The sequence below is a fragment of the Pempheris klunzingeri genome, chromosome 4, assembly GCF_042242105.1.
Source record: "Pempheris klunzingeri isolate RE-2024b chromosome 4, fPemKlu1.hap1, whole genome shotgun sequence".
NCBI lineage: Eukaryota > Metazoa > Chordata > Actinopteri > Acropomatiformes > Pempheridae > Pempheris > Pempheris klunzingeri.
The window spans coordinates 20,381,773-20,409,220 of NC_092015.1; the positions used below are offsets into that span (position 1 = coordinate 20,381,773).

Below are 27,448 nucleotides of genomic sequence, written 5' to 3' on the forward strand. Positions count from 1 at the left end.
AAAAGTGTGCAGAAATAAGTCACAAGTCGGACAAATAGTAAACCCTTCCACACCATCTGTGACAGTAGTGGGGAAAAGCAAAACGCACAACACTATTCTCCAGCAGGCTCCACGGCAATGGCTGTGCACAACGCAGGCAGTCATCCTGTAAATATTTCCGAGCAGAAAAACATAACAGCGGAGCGAACAGTCAATTGTTTTCCCTGCTTATCTCTCTGGGACAGTATCCTGCTTTTTTGAAGGCAGGGCTTTTTCGGTGACACACAGCTTCCTTCTCAACCTTCTCAACAGTGGTGACTTCACTTCCCAAATTTAGAGGAAAGAAAAAACTCAATCCGGTAAAAGTGTCTCTTTCTCTCCGCCACATACCGGGGGCTGGAATTAATTCAGAAGCGTGTCATGTTTGGGATATTGTCGGGGTCCGCTGAAAATTGCGCAAAATGGACGGAACTATTAAGGTAAGGGTGGAGAACGGGGTGTATGAGTTTTGTGGGAGACTGCTTTTTCGGAGTTGCGCCTCCTTTTTTTAAGCAATGGGTTGAAATGCCCCTCTGTGTCGGTCTGTGAGCTGGGACCTCCAATCTGACGACGATGAGCGGCTTTTTTCTCTCGGTTTGAAAGCGGTAACCAGATTTTCCCTCTTTTTCTCCCTCTTTCTTTGAAAGTAATCCACTTTCCTTTTTTCACCAATCTGCCTGGTTGCGAGGACGCGGTGTGGATTCATGGCTAAATCAGAATCACGCTTTGGATTTTAGTGGAACCGAGCGCACAATTACGCACGTCTGGAAAGACGAAAAGGAGTGGCTATATTGTTTCAGACAACGCAACGCCGTAGATTGTGCGTTTATATAGGTAAAGGTAATCCACGAGTTCGGCGATTTGGTTTAGTCTGGGCAGCGGAGATTGAGCAATAGCCATGACTGGATGTATCGCTGGATACGATGTGTCGAGCTGCGCAACAGCGGTGTGGCACGTCGCCCGGCTCGGTCCGAAGGTCCTGTCGTGGGTCAAAAACTGTCATTATTTGGTATTTACACAAGAAATAACCGTTCTCTTTTTTTGTGATCTCTTTGATTAATGTAACTTGTCTCCCTCCTCCGCACAGAGTTTTGTCAAACAGTAAGGAAAGCTGTCATTTGGTAACTTCATCCGGCAACTGCTCAGTTTGCAACACTTCAAACCACAGGGCTTCACAATGATACCTTGGCTTGCTCCTTATATAGTTACACAATTATTTTGAAATGCTATGTTGGTAGTCGAGAGCGCTGCTCTACATTAACATCGGCCACTGGCCCCCCGACAGTCAAATTCCAGATGCATTATGGCTGCAGCCACCAGATGTTGAATGGCAAGTCCCGATTATGCGTTCAGTCTGTGTCCTCCGGTTAACAAGTGTAAGCTCAGGAAGAATGCAGCATCTGCATTCTTCGCTGTAGCCGAAAAGTAAAGTTTTCTTATGGAAATTTAAAGTAGCGGGTTTGTGGCGGCTGGGTGTGGTGTGAGTTTTGGAGGAGTGTAAACTTTGGCCAGACAAAAATGTCAGGCTGCATATAGTCACTTAGATCCCGTCATTCACCGCTCACAGCGCCGTGATTGTTTTTTTTTTCTTTTTTATGGATCGGGGATGAATGCCCATGCTGCAGGAGGACACGAACGTCTCAGCCTGGATGTTTGTAACAAAGCAAGAAGCTGTGACCATTAATGTAATCATAATTGAATCCTTGGGTATACATGACTGGCTGCTAGCTGCATTCATGCTGGCCAAAAGAAAGGAAGGGCTCTCTAGCCATGAGAGCTTCCTGTCCTACACAATCTTTTCCTGACAGGTTTCCTTTTCCTCCTTAAACAAAAGGCAGGAATGCCCCCCCCCACCCCCCTTGGGTGGCTCCTGCGAGATGGCTGTGTGTGAACGTCAAACAATCACACGTGTAGTCTGGATGTGAAGCTATGTTGCATATATCCAGACCGCTCCAGACGCGTCGTGACGCATTTGGAGAGATAGACTTGACTGATGTAAACAGAGCAGAGGTGGCTCCCAGCAGGTGTCACACTCACACAATGCTTGTAATGGTGCCTGCAGTTAAACAACTGTGCTATGATTTATATGATGTTTTTTTTTTTCTTCTTTTCTTTTTGTGGCACTGTAGAAAGACACATTATCTGCAAAAATAGAATTCGGACTTTTTTTGAGTTTTCAGAAAAAAAAAAAAAAGGACTAAAATGTTTTTTTTTTTTGTTTTGTTTGTTTGCTCAGAAATTATATAACCTCAGTTTTTGGTGATTAAGTTCAAATGTGGTGCTCAAGAGAAATTCATGCACCGCAGAATCTTGTGTAGACATTGTGAGGCAGACAGAAAAGAAGAGTGGAGCTGCCTGTAGTTCTGCTGCTAGTATGTGTGTGTTCCCCGCAGATTACTGGAAAGAAAACATAGGCACTAATCTGTCATCTTCTCAGCTTCTCTTCACGAGAGTGGTGCGCTCCTATTTTTAAAAAAAGCCCCCTGCAATCTTGATGGGCACACACCACTTGCCAATCATGGTTTCAATTTGGGCAGGCTGATATGTCACTGTAAATATAACGTACAGCAGTCAAAATAGTTGACTAAGGCCTTATCGGGCAGTAATGAGACATTCCCTCACTCTTCTACACTTTATCATCCGCAGACGAGCTGGTGTGCTCTGCTCAGATAGTGAGTCCCGCTGCCAGGGATCAGACTATGATGGATCCACTGATGAAATCACTGGAAAATCTAATTCCGGCGAGATGGTTAAATGCTCTGGAGATGTTCAGCTTTTTTTTAGCCAACCGTTACCCTGAAGAGTAGTTCTTTATTGACGTAGTATTATATGCAAAAGCTATGAATTTGACACGTGTCACAGGCCAAGCTGCTAACTGTGTGTGCAGACAAAATAAATGAATATCAGGGATCTTTTTAGAGAAGAAGTGGGACTTGTTAATCCACGTCACCACATTGTAAAAGCAGAACAGAGGTGCCTTATAGTCCAGGGTGACTAGAAAAGATGATCAAAACACAATTTATTTTTACATGTGTAAATACAGCTGGTAAGAGGACCTGTGGTATTACAACAGAGGGCACTAGAGTGCAAATACAAATTTAAACTCTTTGACTTATTCTCAGATAATAAGTGTTACAAAGTGAAGGCTTGGATCAGATTAGATCCAAAGTAACTGAGAGGGCTTCAAATATAAATCAAGCTTATTTCAAATTCAGTATTTAGAAAAGCATATAAGCAGTATATGGGATATAAGTGTTTAGATAGTGATGATTGTGCTTTTTTGATAATCAAATACTATAATTTAGGCTTGCTGATGTGTGTGTTTATACTGTATAAAACAGCCACAAAAGACACCCTGGTAGTAATTACTGTAGTAAAAAGGAAAGTTTAGCATTTAGCATTTTTCGACACAGTGTCAAAATGGAGCTGCTGAGACATCCCTGCCGTTTGTAGTCACTGTAGAGTTTTGGTGTATTTGTGTATATATGCCCACATAGATGCTACATTCAAACCTCTAGCTGTACCATTGAAAACGTTTGCTACAGAAAGACATGTTAGTCATCAAAATAGGGATAAGTGAAAACGTTCTACTTGCATGAAAGGTCTTAGAATGGAATGATACTGAAGTTATGTGAGATTATGAGGATTTTGCTTTCATAAAAGTCACATTTTGGAGAATTCAAACAGCTACATGTTGGAAATATTGATCAATGAATATCAAGTAGTGCTTTCCCCCTGAAGCAGATATGTGGCATTTTGGAATGAAATAATTCAGACTTTTGGAATTAGACACGTCTCGGTCTAAGCTGTGCCATCAGATCCTATCAGATCCAGATGTGCATCAGACCCGGGCCTAATCCTCAGCAGAAACATACAGTACGACTGTCATGATTTCACATGATATTCTCATTTATTGCTTTTTGTATTTGTTTGCTTGATTGTTTTTTTTGAAAATGACGGATGGAGCAGTTACAACAACGGCTGACTCATACAGTTGCCGTTAATCAGCGTCCATTTTGTGCCAGTTAAAAGCTGCCTGGCACATATCGGGTGACGCTGGCCGACTCTGTTCACTGTCAAACACTAAAAAGTGACATCTGTATGTTAAAATGTAACCCATCAACTACATAATGCACGCTTTACTTCCAAGACATTACACGAGGAGCATGTTGGAAACCACGTAATATCTTGGCCAGCCCTGAGTTTCTGCGTTTGTTTTCTTTAATAAACTTACATTGCTCCAGCTGAGCCACAGCAGAGGGGTCAGTGTAGCCGTGGCCCCCAGTGCTTCTGTTGAGTCTTCAGCTGTGGAGGGAAGCCCAACACTCAGACGAGACAGACGCACCAGGACGTGACAGGGGATTTTCTGGGTCTGATGAAGTTGAAAGACACTGATAATGGGCAAGAAAAATGACTGCAGAACTGGGAATCTGGGGATTTATTTTTTATTTTTGGAAGTGTCAGCTTGTAGAATAAATGTGACAATTTATGAGAGGACATTTTTTGTGAATCAGTGGGCTGTCACAGGTAGACCAGCTGTATGAATTGACTGGTGGTGTTAGGAAACCAGTCCGGTGGTAGCGCCCAAGCTTAGAGCTCCGTCTTACTCCACTGTGGGCATGATTGAAGTCGTCTTAACATCAACAGGAAGCTACAGTTGCTACGTGCACTATACACACAAACTACTTTGGATGCCAGACTGCGATATGACCAATAACTGCACATAATTGCTATAAACAAAAATACACAAGAGATTGAAAATTTGACATCACAAGCTTCTGGGTAGTGTCAAATGAGAGACTTGAGGTGTCTTATCATTCCAAACAGTTTTGAAATTTTGGGAACATCGCCTCTTTACCTTCTTGCTTTCTTGCTTTTAGAACACTGATACCACTTTCATGTCTGTCTGTCTGTCTGTCTGTCTGTCTGTCTGTCTGTGGAACTACAGCCAGGAGACAGTTAGCCTAGCTTTGGATAAAGAAGCAGGGGGAACAGCTAGCTGGCTCTGGCTCTGTCCAAAAGTAAAATAACCCAAAAACTCGTAAATTAACATATTATATCCGATTTTCTTTTAAAACGTGTTAAGTTATGTACCAGGCAACCAGCAGAGTCTCTAGGAAGTCACTGCTCCGTCTAACAAATAACACATAACCCCACGTTTTTACACTTCAAAAACAAAGCAAAAGAACTAATGTCTTAGTGATTATTAGTGACTTTTAGCAGCGTGTGATGGTGTCTTTTGTTACAATTGGATGAAGTCTAGCGGTTTTCTACTGGCTTTATGCTAAGCTAAGATAACCAGCTGCTGGTTGTAACTTATTATTGAATGGACACATTCAACAGTAGCATTGATACAGTAGCTCTTTTTATTCTCTGCAAGAAAGCCAATATGTACATATATAAGTATTTCTTGACATTTATGATGGCTGTGCGTCTATTTGGAATTTGCTCATTTGGGTCTAGACAGACATACTAAGTATTTGTTCCTTCCACCTACAGGAGGCGCTATCAGTGGTGAGTGAAGACCAGTCCTTGTTTGAGCCTCCGTACGCTGCTGCTGCCCCTCTCCCCAAGACAGACATGACTGCATCTGGCACACAGGACTACGGCCAAACCCACAAAATCAACCCCTTACCCCCACAGCAGGAGTGGATCAACCAGCCAGTGCGGGTCAACGTCAAGAGAGAATATGAGCACATGAATGGATCCAGGTATGGCATGACAACCTCCTCCTGTGTCTTCTGTTACTCAGTGAGATATGAGATGCTCTTTGTTCGATTTACAAGACATTTGGTGTTCATCACTACAGCTGCTGCTTTAAATGTCATTTGTCATCCAACATCCCATTCTTTACCACAATTTCGCTTTCACGTCTTCTAATCTTTGGGATACGTGGATCAGATATCTCATATTAAAGTCAGTGCCTGGAAAAAAAAAACCACCTAATTTGCCTGCTGATAACATTTTTATAACATTCTTCTGTGTGTGTGTGTGTGTGTGTGTGTGTGTGTGTGTGTAGCAGGGAGTCTCCAGTAGACTGCAGCGTGGGTAAATGTAATAAGCTGGTGGGGGGTAACGACGCATCTCAGATGAGCTATGGAAACTACATGGATGAGAAGAATGCCCCTCCCCCTAACATGACCACCAATGAGCGGAGAGTCATTGTACCTGCAGGTAAGAAGAGCTTTTGGACCCTCAGTGTAAAACAGTAGATAATAAAAAGAAATGAATGTGGTTGAATATATTTGCACATAAAAATAATGTATCTGGATATTTACTGCATATTTATACAGGTGCAAATTGTTCTCCGTGTTTCTTTCTGTTCTGCTGGTGTGATTACAGACAGAATCGCTCCTCTGTTTTGGCATCATTTTGCCAATGCTGTAAATGTTTTATGAGTCCCATTTCTATTTAGATGGTTCATGGGGCAAAGCGTTGTTCCAATGTTTTACGTCACTTATGGGCACACGGCTGAATGCATGCAGGTAGAGATGTTATTTGTCTGCCAGACCAATTCAGTTCACCGAAGTTCACGCAAATTTGATCTTCCTGTATGTGGAATTACACAGTTGAGGGAGTTACAAGTGCAGCGGTGGGGTTATAGCCCTTTGCGAAAAGTAATTTTAAGACATAAGTTGATTACGTTGTTATGCTTCAGCCAGACAGCCAAAGAGAATGACTGTATTTTCCCAAAAATGAGCGCATGTGATACATTTAATTAAAATCGAATGGAGCCTTGGTAAATTTTCCATTTTAAAGGTTATTCAAGTGTTAGTGCTAAACTGATGCAAATGGCCGTTCATCTATTAATCTAACTGGATTATTAGGCCCCTCCTTAACCACAAGTAGTAAACTCGGGGGTTTGGGTTCCAGGTTGGCTGTGCAGCATATCAGACTTGGGTCAAGGAGTGCTTGCAAATACTGTGTTTTTGTTTGTTTTGGTTTGCGTTGCTGTCATATGGGAGGATGCAAAACATACTAGGAAGTTTGAACAATCACAGGAAGGGAGTCTAGAGTGAATACTACTCTGTGAGAGATTACCTTACCTGAAATTTAATATGGGTCAGACCACTCAAAGCAAAGCCTATTCATGTGGTTGATATAAAAGACAAAGAATATTTACAACTATCTCGACAAGGTCTGCTACTGATACAAGATTCTGTTTCCAATTTGTTCACTTCTTCTCTTCCTTTTTACCTGAGGCTTTCCCCGACTCCATCGCTCCTGTCAAGAAACAACTGGCATGGAGTCAATAAGCTTCCTCTCCTTCTTCTGTCTTCCTCCAGACCCATCGTTGTGGTCCCAGGACCATGTACGCCAGTGGCTTGAATGGGCCATCAAGGAGTACGGCCTGTTGGAGATCGACACGGCCATGTTTCAGAATACAGATGGCAAAGAGCTCTGCAAGATGGGCAAGGATGACTTCCTCCGGCTCACCACCATGTACAACGCCGAAGTGCTCCTCTCTCATCTCAATTACCTCAGGGAAAGTAAGTACCCTTTTTGCAACCCAAGTTTTAGACTGAACAAAGAGGCAAACCAAGAGGAACAGTGGATGATAATCAATAAATTGGTTCTTGGAACAAATATTGGACTCCAGCAAAAGTCGTTTGACGACTGATTCATGACAAATACTACAGAAAAATGAAAAGAAATGTTCAGAATACTGAAGATTTTCTGATTTTCTTGACAGGGTAAGAGGTGTTAAAGGAAAGTAGTTTGAGTGAGCTGCGATCTTTGTATTCCAGCTGTGCATCCTGCTGTTTGTGCTTAAGCTGAAGTCTGCGCTGCATCCCTCTTTGCCAAAGAGTGGAAGTCAAAATTAACATTCAGTCAAGACACAAGCGTCTTTTCATATTTTTTTTTCTCTACTTTTGGAAGAGAAGTGAGAATGAAAAAATGCCAAACCCGGGCAAACGGCGTGACACTTCTTTTTTTGTCACCGCACTATATTCATATTACTATCAATAAACAATGAAATAGCTTTTACTGGAAACTCATTTCGCCATAATGGCTACCCAGAATTAAGCAGAGCTGTGGAAATCAAGAGGTTTTTTTTTTTCCCCCCTTCTCGAGATAACCATCGACTACATCCCCCACTTGACTTTGCAGCGCCTTATTCCACATGGTCGAGAAAGATGAAGCCCAGGTGCATTGCCTCAGGAATCACGCTAAGCCTGTGTCTTCAGCACAACAAAGAAAGTTGATCTGCAATTTGCAATGGAGGCAAATAAATTTGAGCCTCTTACCTTTGAAGAGTTCCTCGGCGCAATCCTGCTTCATATGTTTCGGCGGGGAAACGGAGCCAATTTTCTGAGGCAGTATGCAAATTATATTTTAATATAAGATGTAACATCTGGCTAGGCTGTTGGTTTGAATAAAATGATGTCTAGTTCAGACAGCAAGTATGTCTACCACTTATACGTGACAATAAGAGGATCATGAGTAATGTGATTGTTGGACGTACAGAGAGGAGTTGGTCCTATGGATTCTTTGCATTCTGTTCTCTTAAACAGTGCGAGCTGCTTCGTCTTGTGGCTGCAGAATATCATGACACCACGCTGGGTGGAGTGACTGATGGCTCAACTAAATTTAACATTACTCCCAAAAATTGAGATGGGCCTCAGTGTGATGTAATGGGAACTGTATTTTGTGGGTGTCAACAGTTTTCTCTGTGCACGGCGTCTGGGCAGAGAGAGATGCTTGTCATGAGTATAACAGCCTCATTGTGCAGTGCTGCAGCGGGTGGATCTGTCTGACCGCCACTGGGCACGCTCCGCAGAGCAGTTTTCATTATGGCCACTGGCTGCGGGACTTAGCCACGGCTTAGGCGTGCTGCACCACAACTCTGCCCATTGCTGCCCTTTTTTTGATTTAGACCTTGTGTGTTTTGGAGACAGAAAAGATGTCTCGGGAATCCTCTCCACTTGCCAGTTGAAATTGCTTTGGATTCGTTCCCGACAATCAAAAAAGATGAATGCTCCCGTCCCGTACGCGGACTGACTGACCCGTTTTGGGGCAGCTCTCTGCAAAGCAAGCAGTGTGTATTATTGACACTGGGAGCCTAAGGGCAAGAGGAACCATGTTAGTAAATGAACGTCTAAGGAAGACTGAGAAGGGGGAGGGGGAGGAGGAGGAGTGAGGCTTTATGCAGACCCTGCGGGGCTGATGATTTGGAAACTAAAGCCGGTCTCTCTTTTCCCCCTGCAGCACAAACAAACACAATCATAGACGAGGAGTAACCCCGTCCAGAAAATAGACCTCTGGCTTCACTCACGAGAGCTGGAGCCGAGCCGAGCTTTCAGAATACAGAAAATACGAGAGGGAGGGAAAGACTTAGCCAAGCCCTGGAAGTATTAGTGATTACAGGTCATGTGATGTCTTCCTCCAACTCCATTAACTAATATCACCCCTCCCTCCCCCGGTCGGATGGTCCAAGGGGGTACTGCAATCATTTCATACACATCTGTGTGCATCATGTGTGCTTTTGGTTGTGTTTATTGAACCTCTGATTAACATTCCTCAGAGTCATTAAGCCCTGGATGTACACTAGGCACGGGGCAAGGACACACTTCCCCACCCTACAGCCATACCATAACAAAACATTCCTGCCACGTCATGCACAGAAATATCACTCAGACACCCACACTGGTGCAACCGCGGGCACAATCTGAACATCTGTCTGACTACCCAGCTGCTTGCAGTAACAAGGGTAGTTGCCCATGCATTATTTTGGCCTTACTGTTGGTCACTTATCCAGATTTTTATAAGTGATGGCCGCCCGCACCCCAATGTGCTTTCAATTTTGGGTGCAATTTGAGAATTTGTTCAAATTAGTCTGTCAGGGAGGGACCGCGGACTGTTTGCTTTATCGCACCCATGTAGGTCGGTTTGATACCACATGTGCTGGAAACAGACTGGAGCGAGAAAACCTCAGACAACGAAAGACTGGATCCTCTGACACGGAGATGCAAGAAGACAGAGGGGAAAAAAGAGAGTGGAGAAGGCAGAAACGAAATGGGAGTGAAGGAGTTAGGAGGGAAAGCAACAAGACGGAGAATTGAGAGTAAAATCCACTGTGGATCTAAAGAGACATGATGATAGAAATTGGATGAAGAAAATTATTCTTTTATTGATTTACAGTAGTTATTTGAGGACAAGGGCAAGAGGGTGTGAGCAAGAGAAACAGTTATAGAAAGCGAGTGTGAGATAGAAAAAAGAACGCGTGGAGGGGGGGTGGGGTGGGGGGGTGAACTGTTTTTTCAGAAGTTTGTGGAAACCGTCCGAGGTGGTCATGATTGAGTGCCGCTGGAGAATAGCAATAGTTCTGTTTCCCAGCTGTCGCCGTTGCTTGTGTGTCTGGATGGATTTACAGTGAGGGAGTCAAGACAGAGAGAGGGAGAGAGAGAGAGAGGGAGAGAGAGAGAGAGAGAGAGAGTGATAAGTCTGGGCCTCTGCCCTGCTGCTGCTTGCTCCAGAGTGGGGGACATTCTCGAGCCCTCAATAGTTTATACAGACCATAAACATCTGGGCTCGAAGGCTGAGTAGGGAAAAAGGAGGTCTGGAGAGCTCTCTCTCTCTCTCTCACTCTCTCTCTCTCTCCTCTTTCTCCCCTCACAACATTTTTATTGAGCTCCCCTTGCATTAGTTCTTTCTATTGGCAGATTATCACTGGTGCACAGGGGCTCAACGGCCTGGCTCTGCGCCCTTTACTGTTAGCTGTCTGCTGCTAGCCACCGTTACGGAGCAGTCTTCGGCTGACACTTAGCGCTACAGGAATTTATCTACATATCACATTAGCATAAGTGGGGGCGGATGATAAGCAGTTGCTATTCATGTAAACACTGAGATGAGTGCAGCTGTAATTTAGAATAGCTGCTTAGAGGTCCATAATAATTGTACTTGCACCCAATTACCAGTTAAGAATGTTGATACGGGGCAATTCTGCAAAACCTCGGATTTTTTTTTAGTTCTTTCACTCCACAATGCTGGTGAATGGTTAAGGTATGGAGGAAAAAAAACTATATCAAGGATATTGTTATGCTACCAGTATACTCTGGAAGTGCTTTTCTGATGGCTGAACAATCCCCACCCCCCCTCCCCACTCACGCACACCTTTCAAAGTTGGAATTCAGGGTGCTTTCCAAAGCACCCTGAATTTTTTTTTTCAGTAACTTTCCAAAATAAATGATCTGAAATTCACAGCCGCTCCATGCAACAATTGGTCCCTTTTTTTTTTTTTCCATTCTTCACACAACAGTTTCTAGCACTTCTGGAGCAAACTGATATCTTTAAGATTAGGCAACTAAAACACTTTGTCAAAGTCAGGGGGGGTTTGAATCATGATCCTGAAACGATCATGAAAAACAATGTTGACTGTTGGTAGGAAATGAGATGCCAGCAATAATCTCTGCATCAGGTCCGTGCACTTTGTTGATCCGTCTCTCCACCACAGCCTCCCCGCTAAAAGGCTTTATTGAGCTGTAGCAGCGTCACTCTCCTTGCGCATTTGTTCTGTCATTTTAGGAATTGAAACAAGTAACCCATTCTGTCGTTCTCGGGAGAGGACAGTCTCGATTACACAAGTAACAGCCCAATAGCCTTTGGAGTTATGCTCACATTGGACAACTCTGCAGCAAGATTTATATCCTGTGCCAACAGTAGTATAACCTCAACATAAGGCAGAAAGTAAAGTGGAGGTCATGGCGTGTAATGCATTTAAATTTCTTATATGAGTTTGTGCCCAGTAACAGACCAAGAAATAATATTTGCTTTCTTTTAAGGAAAGAAAACATACATTGGACTTTCCGTAACCTCGGCCAAGCTTTTGAGCTTAAACCTAACCAAACCTTAACTACAGTGATAATAGTAATAAAAAATAATGAGTGTTTAGTTGTAACACATTACTCAGTGAAGAGTTATAGTAATGAGATCACTTTTTTTTTCAGTAAGGAGTAGTGATACAATGGTTTACATCAAACTGGATCAGTTTGCTCGCTGTCTCACCAAGAGGTTATTGAAGGATTGATATTTATTCGGTCTCCCTTCAGCTGACAGACCGGTCAGACATGTCATACTTGGCTGCATGTGTGGGGAGGCCATAGCCTATACCAAAAACAGGAGAAATGTGACCCAATAATAATTCCTATTATGTCTCATTTAAATGTTGTGTCTTCATTGCTGGCCTGCTAACACTAACCGCTGATGTGCCCATATACACAGCCTGCTGAAATATTGGATTTAAAAGTTTTTTTTCCAGTGTTACAAAAATCAGTGGGTCATCTGTCTAAGAAAAGATAACAAAAGATGGCTTGAGTTAAAAAGTTATTGAGGTGCTTTTATTTACAAAAAACAGTGAGGAAAACAGAAAGTTGGACGTCCACAGCAAAACAAAAAGACCCCAAAAAAAAACAACCTGTCTGGTCTACATCTGCCCTCACACTGACTCCTCGAGATCTTTGGTGGCCAGAGGCTTATAAATGTTAAGCCCCTCCCCCTGGACCAACCAACCGCTGGTCAATCAATTATCTTCCCTTTAAACAATCAACTTCACTGCCAGTTCTTACATGAATCAAAAATATCACGCAACTATCACTACTTATAGGCGTCACCACCTCCCAGTCAAAGGCCTTAAATAAACCCCAACGCTTTGACACAACTTCATCAGTTAGGTAACATCACCTATAACCCAGTTAGAGATGGTACCTTCCGCCATCAGCACACCTGCATGGGACCTCTGGAGCCTCTATATAAGCCAGCACTATGTATTGCCTCTGTTTCACACCCTGAAACATGTGCCGTCCACAATCAGTGACAGAGTCTTCGTCACATTCAGGCAAAGATTACTCGCTTGAGTAATTAATGTCGTGCCCTATGCATGGCTGGCATGAACGCAGGCAATACGACGCAGCTTTTTAAAAGGATGACTTGCTGTTGGACGGAGCCCATTTGGCCTCCTTGAGGTGGCAAGATCCCCAAAGCTGGGTGACTGGGACCCTCGGCTTGTTGACAAAAGCTCACAGCCACATGTTTGAGACAATGGTATCATATAGCTCTACAGAATAAACAGCAGGGTCCCCAGGGTGGTCAGTCACGATGCTACAAAAGCCATTAAAGATCTCTGTCAATATTATGGGCGTGCCGAAGCGGAGGATGGGCCTTTTGAAAGAGTCATCAGTCATAGGAAGGAGAGAAAAGAAAATTGTTTGTGGATGTTATGTAATCTAACAGACTGTGAGCAGATGTGTCAGAGGAGAGGAAGAGAGAATGAGGGTCTTAAAGGCTGTACGCTGGCCAGTCCTCCCGCTGAGCTGTCAGATTACCGGGACATGTTTGTTTTCTGAGAGAGGAAGAAACCGTCCAAATAAATAGGCAGCACAGCCATGACTCCCTCCACCAGTCTGTCAGCTGTGCTGTCTTTCTCTCCCTCCCTCTCTCACTCCCGACTCTCTCAGTAACTCTCTCTCTCTCTCGCGCAGCAGTCCTGAAGTTCTCTGTGGGATGGTTTGAGGTTTTCTCAGCAATGCTGCCTGTTTGCCTGTCTGGGTCAGCCCACATATGTGGCGGCACACAGTAGGAAAAGGGTTAACAACCCCTTCCTCCTCCCTTCTCTCCCTCTCCCTCTTTTTTCAGTCTATCTATCTTTCTCTTACACTTTCTCCCTCATTCCAAAGATGGTGCTTTTTGGTGGCTCGCTCGCCCCCTGTGCGCTTACACTCTGCGTGTGGAATTATTTTTGTACGGGGGAGCTGCGTTTGATTGCTGTGCAGGGACCCTGCCTCCATACAATGGCTCCCCTGTTCTGAGGCCCCCAGGTTTCTAAACTAGACCCAGAGCCTTGGGGGTGCCGCGGAGAAGGTAGAAGTCGGGAGGGGTGGGGTGTTGGAGGTTAGAATACATTTGTGGAGCACCCCACTCTTCCCCCCAGCCACCCCCTAAAAAAACAGACCCCTAGTCTGCCACCATGGGCCCCTTCACCCGCCCCCAACCCCACCACCAGCAACACATAGAGTTAGGTAAGGATCCTGCATCAAATCTCAAGAAAAGCACATCACTAATTTAATTTTACTTTTAAGTTTTTTTGCTCATTTTCAGAATGCCTGACTCAAAAAAAAAAAAAAAGCAGCTCCCATGCTCAGCAGCTCTCCGTAGCCGTCTAAGTGCTAAATCTTTACACTCCCCATGTAGTAGCTGCTCTTGTGTTTTCTCTGTGCATTTTTGGGTCTGTTTTTCCACTCGCTGATTTATGCCTGGGGGCAGCTAAAATTAAGAGAGCATTTTGGTGCCGCCCAGGGTGCCTGTGTAAGTAGAGGAATGCAACGCAGAGTTCTGCTCCATAAGGTGAAATGAATAGGCAGCCATATGCAAACTCCTCGCCTTTCTGACTTTATTATTGAGGTGTAGGGTTTGCAGTTAAAATACTGACAGGCTGCAGGGTTTTTCCAACATTTAAAGGACTGATTGTGAGCTGGATTTGCTCTTATTTGGGACTAGATTTATGTGTCATGAATTATTTTCCCTCTGAGGTTATTTAAAACAGAGATAAAACAGGAATACAATTCAAGAAATGAAAAGCGCACAGTAGTGCTGCCTGACAGTAATTGAGATGAACCGTTTACTGCCACCTGCTGGCTATATTTATACCCTTTCAGCTTCCTGTCAGGGATTTCAGGGCAGAGGTGCACTGTGGTTAGTCTGAACTACAATTCCCCTCAATGCAAATGTATCCTGATTAATACACAAATATGTCTGTACATATTTTTCTCTACATCTGTAAATATTCTGTTCCAAAACAAATAATAAACACTAGTAAGAATCACAAAGCTAATCCCCAACCTGCAATAATGTATAATGTGTACTTTTGATTAATGGATGTTCTTATGTTAGGATTTATGAATATAGGAATATTTATGCATTACAGGACTGGCTGTGTCTTACTGTGCTCTCTTTTGTCTATTTTTAATACAGGTAGCTCATCATTATCCTACAATACACCATCTCACACAGACCCATCCCCACGTCTGGCTGCCAAAGAGGGTAAGGACCCCCTTTTTTTTTTTCAATTCTCTTTGCTTTATCCTAATATCTATCCCTGTGTGTGTATATTTAGGTTGATGTATTATATCAAGGCAGCAAGGTGAGACTATGGTTAGACTACCTAAAGATAAAGAGAGGAATGGAAGACAAAAAAAAAAGAGAAATAGTCTGTAAAGAAACATGAAATGGCAAATTGTGCCTCACAGTACCTGTCAGCTTCAGACAAGCAAACACAAACAGATGCACACAGAGCATACACACTGGAGAATACAGACCGCTCACACATATCCGAAGCCAAATGCAGTCACTGACAAAGCTCTGTGCAGGTGTACCTTTTGTGTTGTTAAAAATAATGCGAGCCAAGCTGCTGCAAGCAGACCCCGCCATTCAGAATCGCTACCTGAACGCTATGACAGCCGCGGCTCAGAGGGGCGGTTTCAGAACAGAGGCGCATTAACAAGAAGACAAAAGAGGTGTGCCGATCAGTTGTGCCACAGCAGCAGGGGTGAGAACAGTCAGTGAATGGGGGCGATTACGGGAGATGTGAGAGACGCGTGAATGAGGCTGTTTGTTGGAGAGACGGGCACGAGAGACAGGTGCTGAGACAACAAAGTGCATGGTAAACATGATGGAAGAGCCTGATTGGCTGCTTCAGACCAGACGTGGAGTGGATGCGTGTGGGTCTCTGCCGTGTGTATGAGTGAATTCATGGAAAAGAGGACGACAGCAGGTGGAAGAGAGAGTAACCAAACAGTACATGCTGGGGGGTGCTTCTGTCAGATACACTTGCGTATAGTATTTTATAGTTACACTGTTTTCACGAAATTACTATCTGTTCATAAATCACATAAGTCAATGGCCTGCAAAAATAGCTCTATCTTTATTCACTATTTAAAAAGATCTGTATATTAATGATATATTAGTTATTTCACATATTTGGAATTTCAATTTTACCTCATGATATTAGTTGATTTATTTATTTTTCTGAACATATTGACACTTCTTTCAAACAAAGGCATACCACGAACGGATGAATAGCACCAGCTGACCTTGCAGAGATTTGTCATGTGCTTGCTACAGAGAGTTATGGGTCATTCTAAGCACAACAAACTAGATTCTTTTGTGTGTTATTATCACGTGAGCCGCCTGGTGTGTTAATTTGTTCATTGATTATTTTACTGTACATTACAAATCTGCAGTAAAGTAGACATGCAGCAGTCAAATGAGACCTTTTTGGTGAAATTCTTGCTGTGTTTCTAAGAACAACGCCTACAGCAGCTCAAAATGCAGCTCTTTTTCCTCTGGATACCTTTTCACTCTACAAACATTATTTTGTGCTGACACGACATGAACTAGGCGAAGGCTGCACTGCGTATCAGTAGAGAGAGAAAAAAAAAGCTACACATCCTTTACATCGGCTATATGGTGTCACCACCAGAGACGGGAGAAAAAGACTGCAATAACATTGATAGCCTTGCTCACAGGATGAGGGGCCCTATCAAGGCAGGAGGAGAGGAAACACTAGGTCTGATAAGTGTCCGAGAATGCCCTCTGCCTTTCTCTCTATCTGCCCCAGTGGTGAGCGTTACCAGGCTGTGTACTTGTTCTCGCCCAGCTTCAATACCAATAGACCAATGGGCAGGCCAGATAAGATTCTGCTCAGTCACCCCCGACCCCGGTCTTCCTGGTTCTCAGCGCCAGGTATTTGGACTGGCAGAAATAAAGGGTCACTCCCTTCAGCAGCATTTCCCTTTCACAAGAGGTGACTTCTATTACGGGCTCCTGTAACACTGACTGCGCCTCCAGTTGTGTACAGTTTGTAGCGGAGAAAAAGCCCAAATCTCTAACATTAGGAAATACAACCAAGCTGTCACTTTGATACCCATCAGCTTTCAAAGCAATCACTTTGCTTTAAAATGTCTCCCTGAAGCTAAGCAACTTACTAACCACAATAACTTTTTACAAAATATTACTTTCATGCAAAATTAAGTGAAAAGGTGAAAGTATATAAAGAGAAGAAAAAAAAAAAAACAACATCAAATCGCAGCTGGGAGTTTGTGACTCCACAATAAAAGAAGTCTGGCTTCAGGGGAAGCCTTTATCAACATTTTCTCAGATCAGCATTGCCAGATGTTCAAATTCATATTGCCTTTCGAGAACAGTCGAATACCATTCAGGCTCTTTGGGGTAGAGTAAGCACGAGCATGCAGCAGGAGACAACCCTTAATCTGCTCCAGACTCTGTGGTGTAAAATGCAATGTTATGAATAAAAGAGAGCATATAAAACACGGAATGCAGCAGCTATGAAAGAGTGTGTGTGTGTGTGTGTGTGTGTGTGTGTGTGTATCTAAAGTCTGTGTCTGCTGTTTGCCTGTGGATATGCATGTGTGTGTGGGTGGGTTCCTGCATGTCTTAGTGCAGCATGTGTTACACTATGCATTTACACTGCGTTTGAGTGTGCATGTTGGAAAGTGTGTATATATATATATTGCATGTGATATCATCTCGGTGTTAACGCTTGCGTGCAGCCTTGCTCCCTGTGAAGAGTCTTTATACCGTTTTCGGTTTTCAGCGTCTGTTTGTGTTGTGCTGCTGTAAAATTTTGGAATTTCACAGTTGCAGCGACGACATTCATATTCTCCGCCGCTCCTCAGTGAATAAGAAAAAAATGATGAATCACCTCTGTGAATTGCGGATTTATTTTGCTGCCACGTCAAAGTGGCAACACACTTTGAAGTGTGCCATCGTGCCTACAAGCTGTCTCACGTTCATGATTTTCGACTTGGCATATCAAAATTAAAAGTAAAAAAATGCAATATGAAGTTGCAATTCTCTCTTAAATAATAGCAGTGAAGCAGGTCAGCCATTAACGTTGGTTTGGCCTTTGCATGTTCATGGATATGTTTGTGTGTGTGTGCAGTCTCCTGCATGTTTTTTGCTGTTCTGGTGCGCCCACTGTCTCCTCACTGCGTCTAACTCCTCTACTTTGCCATCATTCTCCTCCTCTTATGGCTCCTTCCTCACACAGATGGCTTTTAAAGCACCTGTATTACGGGTATTAAAAGTTTACCCTGTCTGGGTCTCTCTCCTTGGCTCAGGCTCTCGGTTAAAAACCGTGCGTTCTCTCCATCTCCTCTCTCTCTCTCTCTCTGTCTGTCTCACCCTCTACACTTTCTCTCCCACTCCGTCTCCCTCCGTCCCTCTCCTTTACTCTCCGTGTCTCCCTGCCTCTCTCTCCCTCTCTGTCTAGCACTTGGGCCTTGTTTTGACTAACTGGTCCTGCAGTCAAAGTCTCCCAGGAGCGTGCACCACACCCCAGACCAGAGTGGAAACTGGCTCAAGTCGCAGTCAGAGCGAGGCCTGGAAAAATGAAGGAGGGGAGGGGGGGGGGTGAGGGTGGGGGTGGGTCGGGGAAGAGGCGGCTCTGTGTGTGCATATTCGGGTCTGTGTCTGTGTTTGCGTGGCTGGTTCGCCACAAGTACCCCCGACCACTTTGTACATTTTACCTCTGCTGCCTCTTCTTCTTCTGCACTTTCACCTCCACTTCAAGCCAATTAACCCCAACACAGAGTGATTACACTTGTGATAATTCTCGCTCTCGTGCTTGTAAAAGTGATTTATTTCGGATTTTAACGTAATCTCTTGCCAACAACTACACCAAGGGTATCTAAAAATGTGGCTATCACTGTGCATCTCCTCCAACCCATACCAGGCAGTAGCTAGGTTTGCTGCCATTGTTTTCTTTTCAAATTCCAAAGTTGTGTTTTAGTCTGCCTTTTTTTTTCATCATTTTTCCTCCTCCCTCTCTCAAAATTTCTTCTTCTCCTCTTTCTCCTTCAAGCCCGCGTGTGCGCTTAGTCATTCCGTCTCCATCTCCATGTGTCTGCTTCCCAATAATCTCTCTTCTTCTTTCTCTGTCTGTGACTCCTTTGCCTTTTCTCTTCACCTCTCCTTCATTCGCCTCTGCTTCTCCCCTGACCATCTCCTCTCCTGTTTGTTACCCCTCTCAGCACGTATGGAGGTAGCCCCGTTGTGTTTTTTTTTGGGGTGTTGGAGAATGGATGGAGTTTGGGGGGTGGGGGCAGGGGTGGGGGGGCGGCTGGCGGTGTGTAGAGGGGAAAAAAGGGCCAGTAAAACAAAGAGAGGTTGTCTGCAGGCGAGGCAGGCAGGAAACGCAAGTCTCCCAGGACTCTCCCCCAGTCACTGCTCCTTGGCTATCCTGCCGGCCCACACCAGATTGAACCTGACAGCCCCGCTGAGCCACGGCAGCCCGCTTGTTATTCGTCCCTCTTCACCCTCTTTTTGTCTTTCTCTCCATTACACTCTCCTTTCTTTCATTCTTTTGATCACATTCTAATTTATTCACTTTTCTTCGGCTGCGTTGCACTTTTACTCCATTTTCCCCTCACACCGACCAGAGCCCCTCTTGACGTCCGCAGGCAGGAACGGGCCCTTTACTGAAGCATGAGGGGTTAAAAGTTGAAAAGTTAGAAATTAGCGAAAAGATCAAGGGGTCCCCGAGCAGCCGGACGCTTTCCCGTTGGTGGTTATTCTGCTATTAAGGAAAGGAAAAACAAGGCAACAAAACATCCTTTGAAAGTAGCACAAGACACATTATTGGATTTGAAGTGCTTCATTTTTCTGACGGATTGTGAAATGAGTAAAACAATAAAATACTTATGTGGCAGGTTACCAGGCAAACTTTGTATCCACGAGAGATTTTAATCTCGAGTTCATTTGTGCTGAAAGTAAAAACATGGAGCTTGGATTTGTCTATTTTATTTTCTTGTTTATTTTAGGGAAAGCCAATATGTCAAAATGTTCTACTCCACAGGAGGGCAGTGTTGTACAGTGTTTAGAATCTGCTCTGGACGAGGTGGAAGATGATGATGAGTTTGATGTCACTGGATGTTTCTCTGGTGTGGACGTATGAGGTTATTTGGGTCAAGACAATCACCTCCATTTGTTTCCGACACAACAAGGCCGAGAAGCAGCCACTCCTACCAAAGAATCATTACTAAAGTGCATTTTGATTACCAAATTAATAGACTTTTCCGTGAATTGGCGTAAATAATTGCGTTTTTGACAAATAGTGAATTTCTTCTGTTTTTCTCAGTGATTGATAGCTTATCAGCATTTGAGTTATTTGAATTCACTGGTAAAACACGGCTGAGAATAATTTGCAAACACATAAATATTCATGTCTGGCAAACAAACACCTACACACACAAACACAGGCACAGAATGCATTTAGAGTCTGGGCTCAATGCACGCACTCCCTTCTGAAATGTCAAAACATATCGTTGTAATGATCTGTTCAGACTGATAATTAATCATGCATGTATTGTAAAAAGCAATGCTATATGTTACACCCGGCGCTCTTTATCATCAACGCCATGCTTCATATTTACATTTACAGGTTTTGCACAGGCCGCTTATTGGCCTGATTCATAAAACACTTTGATGTGCAGCAGGATTGAGTCTTTCTCTGTCAATATTTTCATATTGAAGGGATTCAAACTGCCAACTTTGATTGTCAATAAGCCTGCTTCTCAAAAATTCTGCCTACACTGATGGGAAATGGGATTGCCTCTTGACCTTCTAACAGCTTGCTTATCCCAGAAACAACCTCTGTCATCACCATTACACTGTGTCTATCGTCTGCCCTCTGGGAGAAACACTGCTGACAAAAAGATTTGCAGATCATGATAACACTATGAATAGCATAATGCACACAACACGGAGCGCAAAGAATATCTGGCCACCGTACGCATCATATTTCTCCGTATTTCTGGAATCTGTTTTAGCCCACAATAATACAAACCGTCAAGGGTGCTGGCCAGGTGCACTGTGAGTATACCACGGTGTTTTTGAGACATTGCCAGGGGAAAGATACATCCTCTGTTTTATCTGCTTGTGTCAGAGAGAGTGATTGTTATTGGAGGCAGTCCAGCTTCGCACTCAGGTTTGAACCACAGACACACAGCAGGTAGAACCCATGCAAACTGGGCCAGCTTGGCTGCGTGTCAAGGTTTCATAAAAGCTGTTTGTGTGGGGCCGGGGATGAGAGTGAATATCATGTGCATGTATTGTCTATGTGTGTGTGTGTCTCTGTTGTGCTGTTGTACGTTAATTTGCACCAGTCCCTTTATTTGTGGTCAGAGTGTTGCATGCTGCTCAGCCAACTGCACTCTGTCAAAGATTGTGCCATCTACATTTCAACCATCACAGTGTGCCAAACAAAACCACATTACCATGTCCAGATATCCTGTGAAGAGCATCTTGAACCATGTTTTGATAGATTTATTGATGGCTTTTGGCAGTGTACTCCACTGTTTTTGCCGTGGCAGTTGAAGTCCTGTGAAAGGCTAACAAGAAGAACAAGAAAAGAGCCGCTTACTGTAGTCACACACACACACACACAAAACGTAGCTTTATTATTCCACATTGTTTGCCAGATAACTGCAGATTTTTATAGTACTTAACTACATTCACTAATCATATATGAGTTGTACATACCTGTGTTTCTAGTATTTGTAAAACATGTGTAAACTTTGTCCTCCCGTCTTTTCTTTCTATTTGTCAGACCCTTCATATGATGCAGTACGGAGGACAGGATGGTCAAACAACATGCACAGTGGCAAAGGTAAGGACAGAAAAACCAATAAAGGCTGTTACGCATTTTTGATTTGGACAACACAATGCACTGCTTTAACCTGCTAAGAGGGGGATGTGATTCTACATTCCAGCTGATGTGGTGAGTTTTATCATCTGTGCAGGTTAAAATACCCATATTATTGGCAGATGTTATTTAACTACATCAGAGGCAGATCCAACATCCACAGAGTCTAGACGTGCAGGCCTGACTCCTAAAGATTACAGCTTCTCTTGTCAGAACATCAGCAGACAGTCAAGCAAAGTCAGTCAAGCCACCAGCTACTGCCTTATTTACTTTGGACCACTGCTGATCTGCCTTCGCGCCTGGATATCTGTAGCCACCCTGCTGATGTCTTTGAACTTTTTATGTCTCTCTCTCTCTCTCTCTATCTCTGTCTGTCTCTTTCTTGTCCTCCACTCATTGCCCTTCTCTCTCTGCAGGGTCACCGGTGGTTCCTCAGAATGTGACCAAGTCCACTGAGCAGCCCAGAGCTCAGCCAGGTAATGGGTCACCTGGTCTGGTGTCTTTCTTGATCCATGTAGTACCAGCATCAGCTTCTCTTTGTGCCTGTTGCTGGTCTTTTTAACACTAGTAGCACTTTGTAAGCACAGATCACGTTGAGTAAAATGGTCCCGGCCTCAGCGAGGTGCAAAACAACTGTTTAGAAATGTTTCACCAGCAATTTAATAATGGACTGTTTGGAAAACTACCAACAAGCTCAGCCACACATCTATTAGCATGTGTAATTTGTTTATCTGGTGGGCTCATTATTTAGAGGATGCCCAGAGCACAATAATTCAAACACCCCAAGATAAGACTATACCACATAATGCTCTCTAATTTTGTCAGTGTTTAACTTCATTTTCTCTACCTGAAATGTGATAATTTAATCAGAAATAATAAAGAGAAATGTTTAAATTATCATAATTGAAATATATCAGCGACTGTTTCTCAGTGACAAGTTAATTTTGTCTTCAGTGTTCCATACCAATAACACTAAAGCAATCAGCGTGTGGACCAACAAAGTTCTCCTTTTGTCTACAGATCCCTATCAGATTCTGGGTCCCACCAGTAGTCGCTTAGCCAATCCAGGTAAGACTTTGGGCCTACTGTTTGTATAATGCATCTGCTGTGACTAGACAATGTCGGAAATGTTCGTTCATGCAGGCCTCACTGGATCAAGATAATGAGTTGTGCTAGTTGGTGGCATCTTTGATCACTATTTGTGTATGTGCCCACTATCAGGTTCAGGTCAGATCCAGCTGTGGCAGTTTCTCCTGGAGCTCCTCTCTGACAGTGCCAACGCTGGCTGCATCACCTGGGAAGGCACCAATGGCGAGTTCAAGATGACGGACCCCGACGAGGTGGCGCGACGGTGGGGCGAGCGCAAGAGCAAGCCCAACATGAACTACGACAAGCTGAGCCGAGCACTGCGCTACTACTATGACAAAAATATCATGACCAAGGTGCATGGCAAGCGCTATGCCTACAAGTTCGACTTCCATGGCATCGCTCAGGCACTGCAGCCGCACCCCACCGAGTCCTCCATGTACAAGTATCCCTCGGACCTAGCCTATGTGCCTTCATACCACGCCCACCAGCAGAAAGTCAACTTTGTATCCCCACACCCTCCATCCATGCCCGTCACCTCTTCCAATTTCTTTGGACCCACCGCTCCATACTGGAGCTCACCAACTGCAGGCATCTACCCCAACCCAAACGTTCCCCGTCACCCCAACACTCATGTGCCGTCCCACCTGGGTAGTTATTATTAACCACCCAATCTGATCAGCCATCACCCTCTAAAACCTCCCTCTGCCCACAACAAAGTCCACAATTGCTGACCTGCACTCCCAGGGGCTCCGAACCGATGAAGACTGATTTGATAAAGGCATTTGTCCTCTGAAGGAATTGATAAAATTGAAGGAGATTTTTTTTTATATAAGAATCTATAAACAACTGGATGCTATGGTCCAAAATGGAATACTACTTACCTTTATAAGACTAGCAACTGTTTTTTTAAAAATGTTTTTTGGACGTGCGTCTGAGTTTCCTGTGCCTTTCTCTTTCCCACCCTCCAGAAAGCCGCACCTACGGGTGTCCTTTCCAAAACCTTCCCAAGCCAAAGCCCGAGGACAGGAGAACAAGTTCGGTCTATCTGCCTCCTCGCCATGCTACAGTACCAGACATGGGCCTGATATTTATGGGTCTCAATCTACATCCTCCTCAGTACATTATGTACATTATACTTTAAAGAATCTGCCTTTTCCGCTCGTCTACAGCCTTGTCGGGGTTTCTTATTCTCACCACATCTAGCCTTCTGTTTCCACTGTCTGCTTGTCTGTCAGTCTGCATCTTTTTATGTGTGTGTGGAGAGTCTTCTGGAATTCGCTGGACAAGAATGAGCTCTCAAAGAGATGGACTTTTCTCAGCACTGAATGAAATTTGGCAACTGGAATATGCCATTCACAATTAATTTATCCTCCAAACTGGAAGGCTAGAGAAGAGTTAAAATGCCGGAGAAGGAAGCGCTGTATGTTTTGCTGACCTGGGTCAACTCAGCTACTTAAAATGCTTTTTTGTGTTGTTGTGTGTGGAGTTCAACATGGCTGACGTGCACAGTTGACTCGACTGCGCAGAGGAAGCTGAGTCAAAATGTAATTGAAGTAATTTGCAACAATAATTCAACCCAGGTCAGATGTTTTCAGGGGGCCACACACTAGGCTATTAAACGTTTGCCATGTTGTTGCCTTTCAGCCATGCCATTTCCAGATGTTTTGTTGCTCGACCATGTCAGTATTAATGTGAATGTCTTTTGGTTTGTGAAACGCGTAAAAAAGGGATACCCTGCAGCAAAATCAAAATTTGTCAGATGTTTTCATTTAGTTTAATGAAAAAGTCATTCATTGATTTTTAACACCATGTTTGCTGCGCACATCTGAATCTAAAACATGCAAGTGCCCTTTTTTGCAGATGTGATCACATAGATGTTATCTACATAACAAGACCTTAACTGCTGTTTTATACCGTACATTTTCTCTTAATTATAGATAAAACAGCATTATAACTTAAAATGCATAGGTAGATACATAATCATCATCTCCATGAATCACTAGAAGTCTGACATTTTTTGATTTTGAAGTGCACTCTGACTATAACGGCCGCCATGCTGTCTCCTTCCTCTTTGTAGGCCAGTCAGGACCACATAGGTCAGCACAAGTGGCTTAGCAGTAAGCCATGTTAATAGACAGTTAAGTTGCATTTTACCAGGGCTGGATCCTAGTTTTTGAGAGCAGCATGTGTGCTTGAATGTTAGTTTCTCACTGATCTGAAGCCCAGCAAAATGCACATGAATCTCAAGTCAGGATTTCATCATCATGTAATAGTATCATATCAAAACATATCCATCTTCAGGTGTTCAGAGCTGTTGATAGCAAAAGTATTCCTTTTGAAAATAAATTACTTGGGAATAAGTAGTTTATCAGAGAACAAAACCAATTAAGTATGACGAGATGAAACAAAGAACTCCTCAGATTCGCAAACGCTGTGCGTTTGTCAGACCTATTTTTTATTATTTTATAAGCATCAGACAACTAGGCATTAAAGCAACTTACTGTATAAATTATGCAGAGTTATTTTCATATGTGACACAGTATAAAAAGTCAAGAGAATTAATACGAGTTGACCTCGGTCAAAAATGCAAACCTTTAAAGTCCATTTCTGCTAAGTAGTTTGTTCAGCATTTTAAGCGTTTTTATATCTGTACATTTGGGCAATACATTTTAACATTTTTGTTTTCTTGTAATTGTTATTATTTCTGAAATTTGGTTGTAACATCCTAAGTGCCTTTATGCACGCAAGGTATTTTCTTGTATTCCCAACACCACAAATACCTGCTTGAATCATAATCCAATAACCAGGGATTCCTTTACTCTATATGCAACTTGTGATTACGATGGATCTTTTCCATTTGGAAATCACTTTTCTCTGCAAATAGCCCTGCAATTGGTGGCTTTTCTTGTGCTTTAAACAATTTCAGGTATTTTATGCAAAATAATACAAAAAGTATTAATATCCACAACCAGCTTCTCCTGAAAATGTATAGCTTTAAAAGAAGAAATAAAAAGGGAACATGTAATTTGTAGCATAAAGAAATTATTCTAATGTACCCTTAACTTCCATTTTTCCGAAGCATTATCAATGAAAAGGGATCTGTGCTACTTCGTATATGCAATGTATTTTGGATATCAAATATATATATATATATGTGTATAATTTTACAATTAACCAATGTATTATTATTATTATTGTCATTCCTGCAATGTATGAAGTAATACCTTTTGAAGAAGGGCTTTTGTATAGGAAAATGTGACAAAATAAATGTTTTTACCTCTCAAGTCATCTTCAATTGCCTGCCTGTAGCTTCACCAAAGTATCGAGGGGGGGGGGGGCAAAAACACAGCCAGCATATTTTGTTCATTGGGACAATTTGAGAAAGCAGATCTATAAAAGTAGCACAATCATGATGGTGAATACTTTTTCTTCTCTTGTTTCTTTTGTCTCGATTTTGTGTCAATTTCAGAACTCACTGCTCATTTTCAAAGTGTATTATCCCCGGGTCTATTTGTTCCTTTACATTTGTTTTGTACGTATACTACATCACACTCACATACAAAACAGCTTTCTGCCCCTCTCGCTTATCCTTAACATTTTCAGTGATACTGAGGTGTAGCTTTTTCACCTGGATTCACATGTGTTTTACAGTTTGTATCTCGGCAGCTTAATCTTGATTAAAGGGCTTTTTTAATCTGATTGAAGCATAATCAAATGTATGCACAAACTAACCATGACAAGGCAATATGGAAATTTTATGTCCTATTAATATAGACTCAGCTGCTGGTTTATTAAGCACGCCTAAAGCAGTCTAATGCAATAGCACTGCAGTGAATCCTTTGTGAAGGTTTTAATGCTCAGCTTTTTGAAGCGTTAACCTTGAGTTAACTTTATGATTACTTTGGAATGTGTGGTATGTGGTGCTGTTGAATTGCATTATACATACAGGTGTTTAAAATGATTTGTCTACCATTATTACAACACGATAATGATGATAGAATAAACAGCAGACTGTGTTCTTGCTGCTATACCTGAGAAACTACAAAGTGCATAATTTAGGCATTAATCATTTGGAAGGGTGGGTGGAAGGAATAGGAGGGTGAGGAAGCAGGGCCATTTTTACAGGCTTTCTTTTTGTGGTGACAGCTTTTTGCCATGGTGATCACAAGTTGAATTTTGTCATCGCAAAAACAATGATAAACTGTGTTTACACCCCTTTCAGTTCTGTCAGGTTTTGAATCAGCACGCCATACAAGGCCACAAGCTGTGAGCAGGGGAATTGTAGGTATAAAATCACTTTAGGCTGGTGTGCATCAATTTCAAGTCAGTATTTGACTCTTTGTGCTGTGCAATTCTCTTTTTCTCAACACAGTTTCAAATGATAGGTGTTGGTAATTTAACAACCAGTGTGTACGCATGGTGTTTGTTAAATTACAGCATTACAGAAATGTTATTAGTTTGCATGAACCATGCAGACAAAAATATGTATCACAGACAAGGAAGCAGTTGTGGACTTTTTTTTTTTTTTTTTAAATATACATTTATGAAGAATATATATATATATTTTTTACATATTTGTCAATAATATTCACAAGTTTACCTTAGCCCTGCTTGCTGTATCAA

General features: G+C 42.9%; 1 protein-coding gene across 3 annotated transcripts; it reads left to right on the forward strand.

Moving 5' to 3' along the window:
- Positions 1-366: 366 nt before the first annotated feature.
- fli1 (Fli-1 proto-oncogene, ETS transcription factor) lies at positions 367-26,096 on the forward strand. Of its 3 annotated transcripts, none has more exons than XM_070829193.1 (9): positions 367-458; positions 5,518-5,729; positions 6,038-6,192; positions 7,305-7,508; positions 14,986-15,054; positions 21,641-21,700; positions 22,153-22,212; positions 22,757-22,804; positions 22,958-26,096. In XM_070829193.1, exons 1-9 carry the CDS (start codon positions 441-443, stop codon positions 23,485-23,487), a joined length of 1,356 nt encoding a protein of 451 aa, XP_070685294.1. In that variant the 5' UTR covers positions 367-440; the 3' UTR covers positions 23,488-26,096. The 3 variants fall into 3 exon arrangements, with proteins under 3 accessions (XP_070685294.1, XP_070685295.1, XP_070685296.1); XM_070829194.1 differs by having other exon boundaries at positions 6,041-6,192; XM_070829195.1 differs by lacking the exon at positions 367-458 and adding an exon at positions 505-623.
- The last annotated feature ends 1,352 nt before the right edge of the window (positions 26,097-27,448 follow it).